Source organism: Lissotriton vulgaris, chromosome 5, assembly GCF_964263255.1.
Source record: "Lissotriton vulgaris chromosome 5, aLisVul1.2, whole genome shotgun sequence".
Taxonomy (NCBI): domain Eukaryota; kingdom Metazoa; phylum Chordata; class Amphibia; order Caudata; family Salamandridae; genus Lissotriton; species Lissotriton vulgaris.
In genome coordinates this window covers 1,645,725,035-1,645,742,232 of record NC_141693.1, presented here as the reverse complement: position 1 = coordinate 1,645,742,232, position 17,198 = coordinate 1,645,725,035, and the positions used below count along the sequence as shown (strand labels likewise).

Genomic DNA, 17,198 nt, shown 5'->3' with positions numbered 1-17,198 from the left:
AACAAAAAGGGGAGGAAGGGTTTCTTAAATTAAAAAAAATGCTGAGCTTTGAGGTGAAGCAAGGGACAGATGAGCTGCGGGTGGAAGAACAACAAGGAGAATGGGTATAGTAGCAGTAGGTGTGAGAAGGCGGAAGCAGGTTACAGAGAATTCAGAATGCAAGAAAACACATACACTCTCATGGGGTGCCAAAAGCAAAACAGTAGTAAACTGAATCTTAGATGCGGAAGGCCACAAGTCATTTGATCAAATACGTGTTAAAGACATGCTCCAGAAGCGAGAGAAACAAGTAATAGAGACTAAAGCTACTAAAAAAAAAGCTGGGAAGAGCAAAGCGCCAGCTCAATGCATATTGGAGACAATAGGTCTTCAACAATAGACTGATAAAGTTGTCTGTACTCGAGATTTACAAACCACAGGCCACACTTTAGTGTCCAATCAAATACATGCGAGTGCCTTCACCCCTACATACCTTCACCAGAACTTTCTTCTTGTCCATGGCTCGCACCACTTCACCAACATAGGATCCCTGTTCCTGAAGAAGTTGAAGCTCCTCTCGCAACAGGCGCACTAAATGAGAAAACGCACAACAATGCTAAGACCATAGGCACCACTCTGAATGGTTAAAAGCTTTGCAGGTAATGAATTTGTTGAAGATTTAATTACGACTAATAGCTGCATTGCAAGATCCAGGAAAAAAGTCAAAATTAAAGTCTTCTTGGAGAAGTACTTCCAAAGTGCAAGACTACCTAGGGAGAGTAGGAACCTACATTAAGAATGGAGGTCAGGTTAGGATGGAGGTCAGGTAACATGCGAGATTATGGCAAGAGTATAGCTTGCCAGAAACGATAACAGGTGGTATGGGGTGGCCAGGTTTTAGGTTTGAACCACTAGTGAATCAAAGGAATAGGACATTTGTTTGGCAGTGCACACTTTTTGCTCTAATTACGTCTTTCCAGCCAGGTCAATCAATAGTCATGGTATGAAGTTAATTTTGGATGGAAATTAAAAATGAAATTGGTTATAGCCAAGCAATACCATGAGCACCGAACACCTAATTCAACGGTATAACCCAAAACTGTTAAGAGTCTTAAAATAACCACAAAATGTATAAACAACCGTTTCAAGGTCAAGGTGAACCCAAGCGTTTCAAATACTTGATATTAGTGCTTTTCTTTTTTTAAGTGTTACCTAAACTAAAAGGCTCTTAAACCTTTTGGGCCTTGCACAGTAAAGGATATTAGGCCAGACAACAGAGGTAAACTACATGCATGTGTTTTAACTCAAAACTTTCAAAACGATGGCCCACATGTACGAAAACATTTTCCCATAGAGACAGAATAGGTAAAACGCCTTTGATGCATATGGCCCGAGATTTTTTGGGGAAAAAATGAAATATCATTGTACCTTTGGCATTAAGTTCATTTCGTTGCGCTTGTAACCGGCGAAGATTTTGACTCTTATCATTGACAACCAGCTGTTAGGAGGTAAGGCATCAGAAAATTATCATTAACAGAATTCAGAACCAGAATCTCGACATCTTAACAGCAAATTAAGATGAACAGTCTAATCTATGAAACAACGGTGTATAGGTTTAACTATGATTTTGTGGAACTCACTTCCATAATTATTGACATTGGGACAGAAAGATTCCTTGATCATTTCTGGAGAAAAAAACTCTGAATATATTAGTTTAATTGGATTTTCTAGATAATGTATTTAAACTCTGACTTTAGTCTGCTAATATATCTTGCAACTGAGTCTGCAGCGCCAAGACACTCCTCGGATTAGCTGTGCGCTTTATAAATCCACTCATTCATTTATTCAGTATTGGGTTGCGTTTAATGTACACACAGTATCTATTCCTAGTTTAGGTCTGTTTAATTTTAACCGTTGTAGCCCTTTACCGTGTTTATTTTATTTTGCAGTGCCACAACTGAGTAGGGTGTAGATGGCACTCATACGTTAAATAAAACGTTGTTTAACAAAGCAAGTTCTTAAGTTAAATTCTAACAATTACCAGTTTGGATCTTGGAAAACACACCATTACAGAGTTAAATTACTTTCCCTTAACAGCAGTATATTAAGAGTATACTACCTAAGCAAGAATTGTCAGAATTAAACAAAATAGATACAGGTAATAAGACATCGGTGAAAAGCTATTATTTTCATTGATGAAATATGGAGTTTTGGTGACCCCATGTGGATGGTTTAATAACAACACTAGACCGCAATAAAGAAAACGTGGCATTTTTATGACTTAATTGATGAACAGATATTTCTCCCTAAATCACTAGTTCTAGTGTTTTGCAAGGTATGTCGCTCATAAAAGCATAGGCACCACAACTGAGATCGACAAGGAGCTAGTTTACCGGTAGGTCTTCTTTGTATAAAGGCTTCTATTTTGTCCAGGGAAGCAAACCCAGTTCGTTATTTCTATAGCTGCTATTGTTTGGGTATCTGCATGTCTATGCCAAAGGGGTAGAGAGAAAAGGAACCTCTTCCAGCTAATTTAAAATTTAACTTTGACAAAGGCAAAAGTGAAAAACATTCTTTACTGATAGTAGGTAGGAAAGCTTTATTCGAGTTGCATACTCATAAAAGCACAACATATATTTTAAAACTTCACAATTGATAATAAAACATTTAGTCAGATACATATTTATAAAACAGTTGTGCAAGTTTGATCAAAATAAAAATTAGCACAGATTTAAAACAATAATCAAAACACATTTGAAGAGAGCTCTCCGCCTAATGGACCAGGCCCACCCCAAATACTTAGCTATTCCCATGACAATAGGCTCCTCCGTGGTGGTACAGATAATTCTCTGAGCCTCAACAGCACTGGATGTCCCAAGGTTCTTACAAACTGGGGCTAACCTAACCATACCCTTCTTGGAGTGGCATAGGCGTTACAAGCAAATAGGAAGTGACCCACACTTTCATTAATTGCGCCACATGCTGGGCAGCACAGGGTATTCAGACTCTTCCACCTGCCTGTTAAATGTCTCAGGGGGAGGGAGCGAGATCTTAGCTGGAAAAACAACTTCCTGTCCATAGGGACAGTTATGCTGTCCCAATACTGTTCTAATACGGGACACATTTTGCTTTCCAAGAAACGACCACCCATCGAATCAGATTTTACCCCCCTCCAAAGCCTACCATCTATCCACTCCCAGTATTGAGTTTTAAGTGTGTTTTTGCTTGGGAAAACTTCCCCTGCGGGATTATCATAGAGGTTGGAAAGACCCAGTTCACCTAACATTACCCTTAAGTTTTTCAACCATGGTATTTTATGGAAGGTGTCCATTTTAATTATTGCCAGAAACCCATCTGCGTAGTGCTTAATCTCGGGAGTGGACCAAAGTCGTCTCCAATATAAAATAGGACGCAATCTAGCTCGATCGCTGACAGATCTTCTCCCCAGGTCAAGACTAGGAGGGATTAGTGGGGTGCTCTGGGGGAGTCCCGTAATTCCCCTAAGGAACCTGTTCTCTGCTATCTGTAGGGAAGTAAACTTATCAAAACCCCACAGCTCGGCCCCATATAGGGCCGACCCTATTGCCCTTGCATCATAAACAGCAAGAACAGGATTTATGGGCTTTGTTTTTGATCTTTTGTGCTCCACCCGTAGTGCCCCCGAAATTTGCTGATGTTTCAAAACAGCTTTTTCTATGTGGTGGGACCAGCCGTGGTTATCTGCTATTTGTACCCCCAGGTAGGTAAACTCCCTTACTACCTCCAGCCCGATGTTATTCATGTATATCCTAGGGCGAGGTTTACATCCTCGGGAAAAAGCCATCAACTTAGTCTTACCTATGTTTACTTCAAGGCCATGCTCCAGACAGAACTCATCAAAGATATTCAAGGCACGCTGTAGCCCAGCCGGGGTCTTAGACATTATTAACGTATCGTCGGCGAACATCAGGATTGGAACCCTGATGCCCGCTAACGAAGGTGCATCCACACTAGCGTCCAGCATCCTGCCAACTATCCTATTAATATATAATGTAAAAAGCAAGGGTGGACAGCCTTGGCGAAACCCTCTTTCCACTGGAAAGTCGATGGAGGTTTGGCCATTCAATCCCCACTGGACTTTAGCAAAATTGCTCTCGTGCAACCTCATGATTAGAGTGAGCAATTCCGTTGGAATGCCTATCCTATTTAAAACTGTCCAGAGCTTACCTCTTGGAACTAAATCAAAGGCAGCCCGCAAGTCGACAAAAGCGACATACAGGCTGCCCTTGCCAAGAAGTACAGTCCCCCACCGCAGCATAGTAAAACGAAACACCTGGTCAATGGTGCTAGTGGCCCTCCGGAAGCCTGCCTGGAAGGGGGAAAGGGAGTCATTTTCGTCCACCCATTCCATAAGTTTGTTTAACACCATCTTCCCAATTACTTTTTGGATAGTGGCAATCAAACTTATTGGCCTATAATTAACCGGAAGGGATCGGTCTCCTTTTTTATGGATCGGTATAATAATAGCTCCCTTCCATTGGTCTGGGACTAGCGCACCTTTTGCGATGGCATTCCCCAATAGAAACACATACCTAACCCACCTGTTTATGTCATTTTTAAAAACATCCGAGGGTATCCCATCTAAACCGGGGGCCCTACCCCCTTGTGTGGAACTTATTGCAAGTTCAACTTCTTTGGCGGAAAACAAATTGTCTTTGGGAAATACAGCTAAAATTGCATCCCCTCCCACCATCTCCTTTGTCTCTGCATATTGGGGCCTGAAATAGTTCACCCAAGCGGACTCTGCGACATTATTTGTTTGGGGCACCGCTTCACTATCTTCCAGAAAAGCCTGGAATCCTTGGCTCTAGAGGCCTCTTTTAGTTCATCCCAATACTTCTCATCCCATGTTTTCTTTGCCATGGAAATGCTTGTGTTGTATTGCTTCCTTGCTGCTATAATTACTGCCCTGTCCCCATTTCTAATAGCATTTCCCAAGGTTAATCTGGTTGCCCTACACTCTCGATTGAACCACCTAGCTGGTTTGGTGGGTACTGTACGATTTCCCTTACATGCTCTCACAAAATGGGGTTTTAAAAGGGAGAAGAGATTGTTATGAATATCAGTAATTGTACTAGATCCTGGGACTGTAGCGCTTGCTAGTTCCATGGAGACAATTGCGTTATCCACCTCGGAAGCGATAGAGTCCATAGATGCTGCATTCGCCAACACACATGGCCATTTAAGTCTGCGCATATCATTTGCCATGTCTGGGAGCAACCCATCACTTGCTTGGAGATTGGGCTGTGTTAACTTCCACCAGGTATGGGTCACACAAAGGGGGTTGTGATCACTTTCTATCCTGCCCTTGATTTCCATGTCACAGACCCCCTGCCAGAGGTTAAGACTACATATAACGTAGTCTATCCTACTTCTGTTGTGACCATTATCATATGTACACACACCCTCCTTGCCTCCCTTTGTTCTTCCATTGAGGGCTCTCATACCATGTTCCAAGCACATAGTATTTAGGAGAAGTATATCCTTTGTCCAGCGTTTAACAGGAGCTAGATTTAGGTGAGGGACTCCCCATAGATTGTCCTCCTCCTGCCCCAATGGATCTTCAGTACTATCTAAGGGTTCGAAGGTCCTATTTAGGTCCTCAGCTATTATTATTCGATTTCCAAGGGACTTGGTTTGCAGAGAATTAGATAAGGCCTCTAAAGTGGGGGAACTCCCAGTATTGGAGCCTCTGGCATAGACATTATACAGATCTATCACACCCCCTTTGCTGATGAAATTCGCAACATTAAAATGTCTCTACAACCCAGATCCCACATTTTCACAGTGGTATCAAAGTTCTGCCTAATCCAGACTGTGAGGCCTCCCATAGGTCTACCCCTGACACCTCTACTTGCTGGAATCGAAACATTTAAATAACCTGGGAGATAAATAGGATCACAAGCCCATGTTTCCTGTAGAAGGCATAATTCAAACCCATTAATAAAATCAATCCATGATTGCGACATCAGCTTACTCCCCAATCCTGCAATATTCCAAGATATAAAACTCCCTGGAGCAGATCCATCCCTGCATACTGTTCTTGTAATGGGCAGTCTAGGGGAGTTCATTGGACTACCACCCTGCTCTACCCAGTTTTGGTCGTTACCCGTGGTGTTTTGTTCAACTCCTTGAGAAACAGTAGTGCTTAAAACAAATGTTTCCCCACTCCCCAAGTTTTGCATTAAACCCCTGACAGCTTCCTCCTCAAATACAGTCCTTTCACCATCATTTGTTTCATTTGACACAACATCAGTATTCAATGCAGGGACATCAGGGTTCCAACAAGACTTCCAACAAGATGTACCTCTCCTATTGTTCCAGTAGTCAAACTTTGGTCAACAACCCCTATTCAAACATTGCATGCCTTCCAGTTAGTTGTAGTTTAAACCATTACTGTGGGTTTGCCATTGCAATGGGGTAATGGATGGTGGAGCAACCCTTACCATCGGGGGTTGTTAGAGCTGTTTGGGTTCCTAGGCCCTCCTACTTTGGCACATATTTGCCTTGGGTAAAAAAAGGTGAGGTCCAAAATGCCAATTGCACCACTACTTGTACCCCAACCCTGCCTCGTTATCCAACCAGCCACCCTGGGGTCTTGAAAATTAATAACAATACAGTCCCCCCCCCCCCGATTTTTAAGAGTGTAGCCAATCCAGTCAATCCTCCTTACCCCTATTATCAACCCATCCACTTCCCCCGGTAATGGTCTATTTACCCTTAACCAGTGCATTACTTTATTTTTGAGCATCTGGAAGGTTTCTCTTTGTCCAACCAAAAGAGGTGGTACATTGGTGAGGACCGCGACGTAGGGATGGGAGTCCGGGGTAAGATTCACAGGAGGTGTCCTTTGAGGTTGCTTCGCTGGATAAGTTGGTGAATGTCTGGTTGCTGGGACATTGGGACAGGGTATAGGGATATTTGATGTTCGCTGGGAGTTAGTGGGTACAGCATTGCTTGGCCTGGAACCGTTGATACCCCCCGCTCCAACATTAGGGTGGGGTTTAAGAATGCTTGGTGGGGGCTGGGGGTTATTTGGAACAGTGTTACTACTTTGCGGGCACTCTTTATTATTGCCCTTTGGCACCGGGTCTGGGACCTTAGTTACTTTTTCTCCTGTACTAGTACCCGTACAGGCTAGCACTACAGGGTTGGGCGATTGACTTGGTCCCTTTTTCTGAGACACGTTTGTAGTTCTACCCGACGGGGGTTTTGATTCTAGAATAGGCAGGTTTTTTGTCTTTCCCGTGGTTTCCTGAACCTTGCTAGTCTCAATTAATCTAGGTTAAGATTTGATTAATGACTTTATGTGGAAAAAATTGTCTACGGTGGCCTGCTCAAAATGATCCAAACGGTTAACTAGCTTGTTAACTTGAACCTCTATGGGTGTCAAAAGCGACCTTAATAGCTTTTCCAACTCGGGTATCAGTAGATCTGTCGAAAGGGCATTCACAGCCAACCCCTTCCCCTGGGAGTCATTAGAAGAAGGGTTTAAGCTTGCCAAGTCCACATTTCCCCCCTCATTTGATAGGTCACCACTTTCGCTAACCCCACTATTCTCCTTTTGGGTAGGTAAGGGTTTTTTTGCGACTTTCCTAACCTTGTTAGGGGGTTTTGAGGAGTAACATTTCCTCGGAGCAGTACTCCTTTTTAGGTTTTGACTAGCCAATGCGTACGAAGTACGCATGTGCTAGAAAAAACCTAATGAGAATAGCATATGGGGCTTGGAATCCGCCCGTCTTCTATTGGCTAGCTCCATAAATGAAGGCTAGCCATTGGAAGACGGGCCTGACCGTCAATGCCGGACCAGATTCGGGGGCGTTCCCGAGATTTTTTTGGCTTTTGGCTATGTCAGCCGAAAGCCTGTCCTCGGGAACGCCCCCGAATCTGGTTCTCCCTTGAACCCATGGCTAGTGGCTTTATAAGGCGTGACGTGATGCAAGCAGCCTCAGGGCGCCGTCTGGTACCGATAAGAGGGTGGAGGGAATGGGAAGCGCTTCAGGCTTGAAGGCTGAACATCGTGGCGCTACTCGCCTCTACCTGTCAAATTCCCCTCCTCCCTCTCTTCATCTTACCTGCGCCCTTCCCCCCCTCCACTGTTGTGCAGCTCGTCTTTGCCAGCTTTAGTTACACAAGTACCACACATGCTCACGGCCTATGTGTGCCAGAACAACTGAAAGCGCCGGGAAGCCGTGCAAGTGTCAAAGTGTGCGCTACAGAAACGCAAAAAAAACAAAAAAAAACAACAAAAAAAACAAACGCCAGCTGGCAATAGCAGTGTGAGGCCTTCCAAGGGTGGCTGCGCCTTACCACGAGGAGACCCGTGTGTGCTGGGAACACGTCCGGATCCGTGACTAACTCTGTCCCAGCCCTACTGGCTTTGTCACAGGCACTGTCGCCTGTCCAGAAGTGTGGCAGGCCAGTCAAGTCACTAGAGAGGATGTCGTGCAAAGAAAGCTCGCTAGAAGCTCGAATTTGGGGACTTGTGGTTTTATTTAACCAGTGTAAAACCAGGACTACAAATCCCAGAATTCTAAGAGAACCCCCGGGAGAGGACTCACTGGAACTGGAAGCTTTGCAGCTGTGTCTGGGGTGTTGCAGCTCATGATGAGGCAGTTATTGATGGCCCCACTGGAATGTCCGGGGTAGGGGGGAGAGTTGGTGACCCCGCCCCCGGGCCCCCAGCAGCGGTGACTCAGTGGGAACGGAGCGGCCAAGGTTGGCCCGGCCCAGGGGACCCCTCGTGGAATCCGGACCGAAAACATAGCCCGGATTCCTGGGAATCCGCCGGGCTGAGAGGGGCAGAGCAGGCGGGCCTCCCCGGGGAGCAGAGGGAAGGGCTGGGGCCGGCACAGCTTGGGCGAGTGAGGGGTGACTGACTGCCCGAGTGAGTGAGGTTACATGAGGTAGGCTGTGCAGGGCACCTCTTGCCACCCCTCACCCACCGTGACACACTGGCCCCAGGCATTGCTTGCACCCGGGGTGGGTGAGTCAGAGCACTCATGGGCGAGCCAGCCTGAGCCGAGCCCGGGCACCGGCCTGGCTCTAGAAGCCGAAGGCCGAGCCGAGCCGCAAAACAGCTGCAAAGGCAGCAACGGTTACTTTTGTAACAGGTGCGCAAATAAGACACGTTCCTTAACACGTAGAAAATTAATGTTTATTTAATGACCACTTGTGTTTCACCGACAGTTGCCCGAGTATAAGTTTCAGGCAGGGTGTCTGTCCCACCCTCAAACACACGCTTCATGTACGTGTTAACAATAATACACATTGAAGTCACACAGCGCACCTTTCCGCTCGCCCCTGATGCAGTGTTACCACTTTGTTTCTGCACAGCCTCTGTAGCCGTAGCGAGCCCATTTTCACCAGTTTATCTGCTTTATTTTATTAGTGTTCCCATGGTGGTGGTATGGAGTGTGTGTTTCTGTAGTATTCCCTCGCGTCAGCAATTTTTTCTCTTCGTTGCAGCAGAGTTCTTACTGTGTTGTTTCATCAGTGTTCTCACTGGGTTTTGGCACTGTTCCTTCCTTGTTTCAGCTGTGTTCTTACTGGGTTTTGGCACTGTTCCTTCCTTGTTTCAGCAGTGTATAATATGGATTTGCATTTTCCTTGTTTTCGATTTGTTGGAACAAAGAGACAAAGGGAGGGAGGGAAAAGAGGGCAAAATATATTTTTCATTATATTTTTTTTCTCTCTTTTTTCTCTTTCAATCTACCTCCATTTTTGCTCTAATCTTATTTGCTGGATAAGTAATTTATTTTGTCCCCTCGCTTTTGGCTTGTGATGTTAGGTAAGTGGCCCTGTAGGGAGCTGGAAGACGGCAAAGATCCGAAGCGAGAGATGAGGGTCCTACAGGGGGGAACCAGCAGGACAAATAAGAGGTCTGTTCGGGACTGGGAGGGGCAGATGAAAGGCCCGTCAGGGATTGGGAGGGACAGATGAGAGACCTTCAGCAAATGGGAGGCTAGAAAACGACCCAAAGGAGTAGATGAGAAACCAATAAGAATCAATAGGGCAGCGAGCATTTTAACAGCAAAGCTAACAAAGTTTAGATTGACATGTATGAGCCCTAACTAATTCCCAGCGTTTGAATTCATCAAGGCTGCATTTTGCTGAATTCTTAGCTTCCAAATTCTGCCTGGTAGTTAAGTTAAGGAAATATTATAAACCAAATAGATGGCATGTGTTCCCTTCAGTTAGTGCTGCCTTTTTAGCCAACAGCCCATTCTTGCAATGTATAAGCATTAAACTACAAATCTCAGAATGCAGTTGTTGTTGGATAAAAAAGCTGTAATGGTTTAAGGATCCAGGACGGCTCTGCTAGAAAAGAGGAAAAAGGCATGCATGCCCCAATTCCCAATTCAAACTGGAGACTCATATTTTTTTGCCAGAAACAGGCTTCATTTTAGCATGCAATTGCTTAGAATTCCCACCATCCCATTCTTAACGGAAATTCATTTGAACCAATTTTTTTCCAAATCTCCTTCATAGCCACTCCCAGCTTGCCCTCTTGCAGCCTGCCCTCTTGCAGCCTGCCCTCTCGCCGCCTGCCCTCATGCAGCCTCCCACCATCTCAGCGTAGAAATCTCACCTCTGCTGCAGCTCAAGCGGCCTCATCGATGACCCCATTCGCAGTGAAGAAGTCTTTCTGCTATTTCTAGACCGAAAACTCTGAAATCCGCGGGTCAGGCTGTTTCTCCTCAGGGTTCGATAAAGCCTAATGTCCAGACCTAGCTCCAATTCTCACTTGGTTTTTTAATGATATTGCGAACTCATCTTTCCTCCTGCCCTCAAAGCAGAAAACAGCAATAGTGGTCCTCCCCAAACCTGGAAACGATATACGATTTTGCGCTAATTTCTGCCCCATCTCGCTTTTGAACGCGGACGTAAAGCTATTTATGGGAATCCTGGCTGCCCGTCTAAATCCCTTTGTGGAGGGTCTGATAGGCCCAGGTCAGGCAGGGTTTGTGCTGGAGAGGCAAGGCCCCGATAACAATAAACGCCTGCAGGAAGGGGTCCAGCATGCTACTCTAAGTTGACGCTGAGAAAGTGTTCAACCGGGTCCACTGGCTCTTTCTGGAAGCGATACTGGCTCACTTCGGACTTCAGTGGCCTTGGTAAGGGTGAACGGACATAGCTCTGAAAGTGTCCACATATGTCGGGGTACTAGACAGGGATGCCCACGGTCTGGTCTCCTCTCCTCTTTGCTTTATACATAGAACCCTTTTCACAGCGAGTGAGAGATCATCTGGGCATCACAGGAATTCCCCTTGGAGAGGAGGAGCACTGGATTAGCCTGTACGCAGATGACATAATGGTCATGGTCGACGACTTCAAGAGAGCTTGCCTCACTTCCTAAGAGAGATGGAGGAGTTTGAGGTGGCTTTCGGGTTTCGTGTGAACATTCATAAGTCACAGGCCTCAACATCTCAGTTCCCCTGGTAACAGTTGAGATCTTAAAACGATCCTATACAGACAGCTGGGGGTCAGAGTCCATTCCATATTTGGAAGTCCAGCTCTGTCCAACCCTGGAGCGCATGAATGCCTTCAACTACAGAGATTTGGCGAGGCAGGTGTGCACCGAATTGGAACAATGGCAACAGTACCCACTTTCGCTGCTGGTACATCGCGGCCTTGAAGATAACTACTCTATCTCGAATACTTTTTCTCTTTCAAGCTCGGACTTTAACTCCTCCAATAGGTATAATATTGACCATGCAGGCTGCCCTTCAACGCTTTGTTTGGACGGGTAAAGAAACATAGATGGCTCCCGGCTGCGGAGGGTGGACTTTGAATACCTTGCCTTCTCCAATACTTTCAGGTGGCCCAACTTAGATACTTAGTCGAATGGTCTAGTTCAGAGTCAGAGAAACATTGGTTCTTCATGAACAGGGCTATAGCGGGGACTTCCTTAGAGATAGTCCCATTCCTACAGGGTCAGCACAGAGCACCCAGGCTTTAAATTTCTCCAGTCACGAGCTCCCTTCTAAAAGTGTGGGACGGATGTATGCGCAGGGGGCAGCTAACTACCCTTCCGTCACCTCGGACACCAGTCGTTGACAACCCGGCCTTCAAACCAGGGACGGAGCCGCCTTTCGAGTGTGGAGGGGGGCTGTCTGCAAGACAGCTGGTCATTTCTTTGATCTGGAAGGCCCCGTACCATTTAACCTCCTTCAGAAGGCATACTCCATCCCCGAGGACGAACGTTTTAGATATCTTCAGATTAGACACTGGCTACTGCACCCATCAATGAGACGTGGAGTGGAGCGTGCACTGACTCACTACGAGAAATGGCTCTTGAGCAAACGCTCAGATAAACGCCTCATCTCAGAGTTATATGTTTTTCTGCGACCCATACAGACTGAAGACAAAAGCCCAGCTCAACGCCGTTGGGATGCAGAATTGGGACGCCAGCTTTCTCAGAAAGAATGGAAAGATGTATACTATAGAGTGCTGCATACTGCCTCCAATACAGTAGGTACAGAGACAGCTGTGAAAATCCCCTCCTACTGGTACCTAACCTCGATTCAGCTCCACCGGGGAAACCCGGCTCGTAGCGACGAATGCTGGCGGCAATGCGGGGCGAAGGGCACACTTACCCACATACTCTGGAAATGTCCCAAAATAACTCCGTTCTGGAACTCAGTCCGAAACGACAGACACCCAGCTTTCAACGCAGATCCCTAGGCGTTAGTCATACACAATACTGGGCCTTCCGAACCCCTTAACTTACTCCCTAGCATCCCGTAGAGGTTATCAAATAGGAATCTCATTAGGCACTGCCCCTGAGGCTCTGAGGGGGTCGGTTACCACAACGACACACCTGTGTTGGCTGCATAGTTTGTGGGGTGTCTTAGGGATGGAGACTCATCCTTACGCTCACCAGCCCGAGGGACACATTAAGTACCTCTTAGCGCTCCTTCCTAGCATTGCTTTCCCATGAATTCCGAGAGTTGACATTTTCCCGCTACTCACGACAATTAAGAATCACAGGCTCAACTCGGGATGAATGAGATGGAGATACCTAACGAATGATCCACGCTCAGATGCAGAGACATTGATCACTGCATAGTTAATGGTACTGAGGAGTGATGTTGTGGGGGTCATTGTTTTTCCTTTACAGTCATTGAAATACGTCACGCTTGTGCTGATGTTCACTGAATCTCTTAATTCTGAAGTTATGCAATGCAATCTGTTTTGAAGTGTGATAATAAAAACAGAGTTAAACCATAAAGCATGAAGACTAAGTGAGCTACAATCACCGGTTAGGATGTGCACTGGAGAGCGGGAATGAACATTGAACATTGAACATGTGCTGGCACAAAAGCCTATTTAGTAACTGTTTGACTCACATATAAACCTAAATCAATGTATTTTTCCCCAACTGAAATTAAAACAAATTCCCTAGAAGCAAATGGGTGCATATGCCTTCACAACACTTTAAAAGAAAAGTAGCTAAAAAACTTGCAAATCACTCTACAAGACATGGTTTGTCATTTCAGTATGGCAAGCCATCTTGCTGAGTGAGGCCATCTTCAAACACGTCCATGATGCAGGGGCATGCCTGGGTCAGAGAAATAATACTTGAAAGATGCCTTTCCACAATACGAACAACAGAAGCCGCATAAAAACGAAATGCTTACTTTAACTATCAACCAAATCAGTATGTAAAGAAACTAGAATCGTTTTCGTAAATCATGACACTACACAAAAATAATGTAAAAAAAATAGTGTGTTTATGTAGTTGCTGACACCATTATTCAAGTACATGTTTATCACACAGGATTTATTGCTTTTATTGGCGGAAAGCCTTATATTCCAGATGAATTCAGCATTCTTCAATGATATCTGCTGCTATTTTTGAATGCACCTCATGCACTGCAATAGAAGCACTGCCCAGTAAGTGGATACTATATACTGATTCTTAAAGCAGGACAGTGAAAGAAGTACTTCAACAAGGCTGCCCAAAGCCCAATTTAATCTGGCTGAAATCTGATTTTATTTTAATATTCAACCAACATTAAGATCATTTCTTTAGAAGGCTACCCGAATCATTTACAAGGAAAATGAACCTGTGCTAGTAGTTTTAGGACTTTTGATTTGAGCTAATTGTTTCCACAATCTAAATGAGAAGGCGGCTAGGACTGGGATTAAGAAAAGTGCTGAGATGCTGCTAATTAATACAATCATTTTTCACCCTAAAGCAGACCTACACAGAATGGAGAAGCAATCAAATCAAATATTTTCATCTGAAAAGAAGAGCACATTTTTGTGCTTTGTAGAAACTGTCACTCAGCGTACATACTAAACAAGTATAAATGTATTACACTTTATTATACATAGTAGCAATATTCATACAACAGATTTACCTGGAGATCTTCAATTTTAGATAGATAATATTGGCGGAGGCCAGTTCCACCTTTTGTTTCATCCATATCCATCTAAAAAAAAAAAAAAAAATAGGTAAAAAAAGAATTGTGAGGATTTGACAGAGAAAACTCATTTCATTTGAAATGCCTTAGTACTCAATGCAATACTTTATTACGAGGCCTTGCGATTTATTGTGCTCGTCTAATGAAGAACATACATTTTAGAAAATATGCATTTATAATAATTTTTACATGTTTCCTTACTTTGTGGCTTTCATCCTTTGCATTTTGGGTCTATAAATAATGGACCTGGAGGTAACAGCTTCCTTTAGAACACAGCACTGTGAAATTCTAAAACACACTCATTCTCATGGGCTTCAATTAATTCAATTTCCGTTTTAGTACATTGAAAAGGATCAAGCCTCTATGCCATGAGCACTAACATGATACAAACAAAATGTTCCTTGGGATTTTAACATGGTTTTTATCTAGCTAGCCTTTAAATTATATTTATAATAAGTTCCCCTTGAAACCATACTTTAACAACTGATCTCAGATCTTCTGGCAGTTAAGGGGTCAGGTAGGAAGTGGGATGGAAACTTTGCTCGCAAATGGCGAGTAACATTAGAGCCACCCTTAATGGTGGGGATAAGAGAAGAGTCATTCTACAGGACCTTTCTGCCGTTTTTTAGGTCTTGGCTAGCGTAGGCTGCGCATGCGCAGTCTCGCTGGCGAGATCTTATGTCTCAGAGTAGCGAGGCTTAAACCCGCCCCTCTTCTCCATTGGCTAGCCTCCTAAATGGCAGCCAGCCATTGGAGAAGGTCTCTGTGACATCATTATCTCGCTGTAAGCCCCGTCCTTTTCGGATTGAGGGGCATGTTTTTTTCGTTTCTTTCTCTCCTCGAAAAACACGGCCCTCAATCCGAGAAGGACAGGGCTTACAGAGCACGCCGAGCGCTTGTATCAGAGCTGACGTGTTGCCCGCACTGAACAATTATTTTAGTGAAAGCTACAAAACATCGGGGCTGGCTGTAATCATGCGGCGTTTTTCAGCTCTTGCGCGCGGTTGAAAATGTGAAGTCTGCGGGCACAAGTGGCTTGGTTTGTGTACATTTGTGAACTGAAGAGTTATGGAGCTCTGCGTCTTCTGTCTCCCCCGCCGCCCCCTCCTCAGCCGCTTCCTCTGCAGTCTCAGCCGGACCCGCCCTCCCTCGGCATTGGTATGCCTTCCTGATCGGACTCTGGACTTGCGCCGTCGGAACAATTGTGGGATTGGCGTGCTTCGGCAGACACCTAGCGCCCACTCGACCGGAGAAGCACTGGTGGCATGCTGCGGCGTGGGCAGGAGCACCCTGCTCATTACAGGCGTTCTGAGGCGCGCATTCTAGAGTGCTGGCAGCGGCATAGGGCGAGCTCGCTGCCCGTGGATAGGGAAGCGACGGCGGGCGGCAGACAATGCTTCCGTGCGGGTTCTCATGACTTTAAATGGCATCTCAGGTATCATTTCTCTCGAAGACTGCAGTGAGGAAGAAGTCCTCCCAATGTTCCGCGTTCACGACTTTCACGGTAAGCCCATTTTTGACCGTTCATGATTTTGCCTTTCGCTGCAACCCAGAGAGTTCCCGGTCTTTTTTCATGAACACCGTGAAACTGAGTCTATTTCCCACTGCCTTTGCTAGCTTGTGGACATGTAATTGTTTGGACTTGTGTGTCATTGAAACGTAGTAGTGTTTAATGTTTACTTTTGCCTTGTCCGTGCAGTGATATTGTAGGAATAAACGTGAATCTATTTGTCTTTTTATTACTCCCTTATCGTAGTTTCGTAACCTTGTCTGTTGTGCGAACGTTTTTTTTGCTCCTTCATTGGTTCAAAGGTTACTCCTTATTTAGACATCACACTTCATGGGTTTTAATCTCTGTGAAGAGCAGGATATTGCCCCTCCTCCAGTTTGGCTTTTAGAAAGGCAATACCCACGCTGGACATTACCGGAAACCCCTAATGTAAACAAAAGCAAAGCACTAATAAACAGCTGCTCTACCGGGCCTGTAAGTGATTCCTCCTTTCTCTTGACGCAGCACCACCCTCGCCGAGGCACAGGCCAAGCACAACTGCAGCAGCCGCGGTGTGCACAGAGGCCTTCCGGTGCCTAACTCAGATGCGAGCATTGCTGCTTGGCCAGAGGTTTATATATGTCACCAGTATTTTTTTTAATAAAAGATCACTATGTCTCACAAACAGACCTGTGATACTTACTAAGTGAATGATGCTACCATTTGTTTTAATATTAAAGCTGGGATTGGATCTGGCACAATGTGTGTAAAATCGTAAATGAAATGGAGTTGCTGCTGACTGTGATTCAGTGTCAAATTCTGCATCTGTTACACTTCTGTCCTTCTAAATAAACAAGAAGAATCCTACTACCAGTGTGAAACAGGAAAAAGGGGGAAACACTCAGTGTTGTGTAAAATACCCCTCACACACCAACAGGCCCCTTGGTGTCATGCTTCATCATCGGGGTCTTCGCACCCCGCTAAAGGGATGCGGCACGCTACGACCTGCGACTACGCGGGAGCGTTGACAAATTAGACTATGTGTGGTGTGTGTTGAGTGTAAGTGAAAGGGGATTAGATGTGAGTGGGAGGTGTGATGAGAAATTTAAAAAGTACCTGGCTAGTGGGTAAAATGAAAAAAACTTTATTTCGTACCCCTGGCTGGTGCTATTAAAAAGTGTGCAAAGAAAACGAGGTTTTTTGTCTTAATTAGGGACAGAACCTCTGGTGTGCGTCGACATGTTTCGGTACTTGTGTAC

The 17,198-nt window shown here is 45.1% G+C and overlaps 1 protein-coding gene across 1 annotated transcript in view; it reads right to left on the bottom strand.

Annotated features, from left to right (window-relative positions):
* Nucleotides 1-17,198, bottom strand: part of PSMC5 (proteasome 26S subunit, ATPase 5) — a 116,650-nt gene that overhangs the window by 69,814 nt on the left and 29,638 nt on the right. Inside the window, exons 2-4 of the mRNA XM_086923794.1 lie at nucleotides 14,388-14,459; nucleotides 1,408-1,477; nucleotides 473-570 (exon numbers count right to left, since the gene is read on the bottom strand). Of these exons, the coding sequence (XP_086779920.1) occupies nucleotides 473-570; nucleotides 1,408-1,477; nucleotides 14,388-14,459 (240 nt within the window). The remainder of the gene's footprint in view (nucleotides 1-472; nucleotides 571-1,407; nucleotides 1,478-14,387; nucleotides 14,460-17,198) is intronic.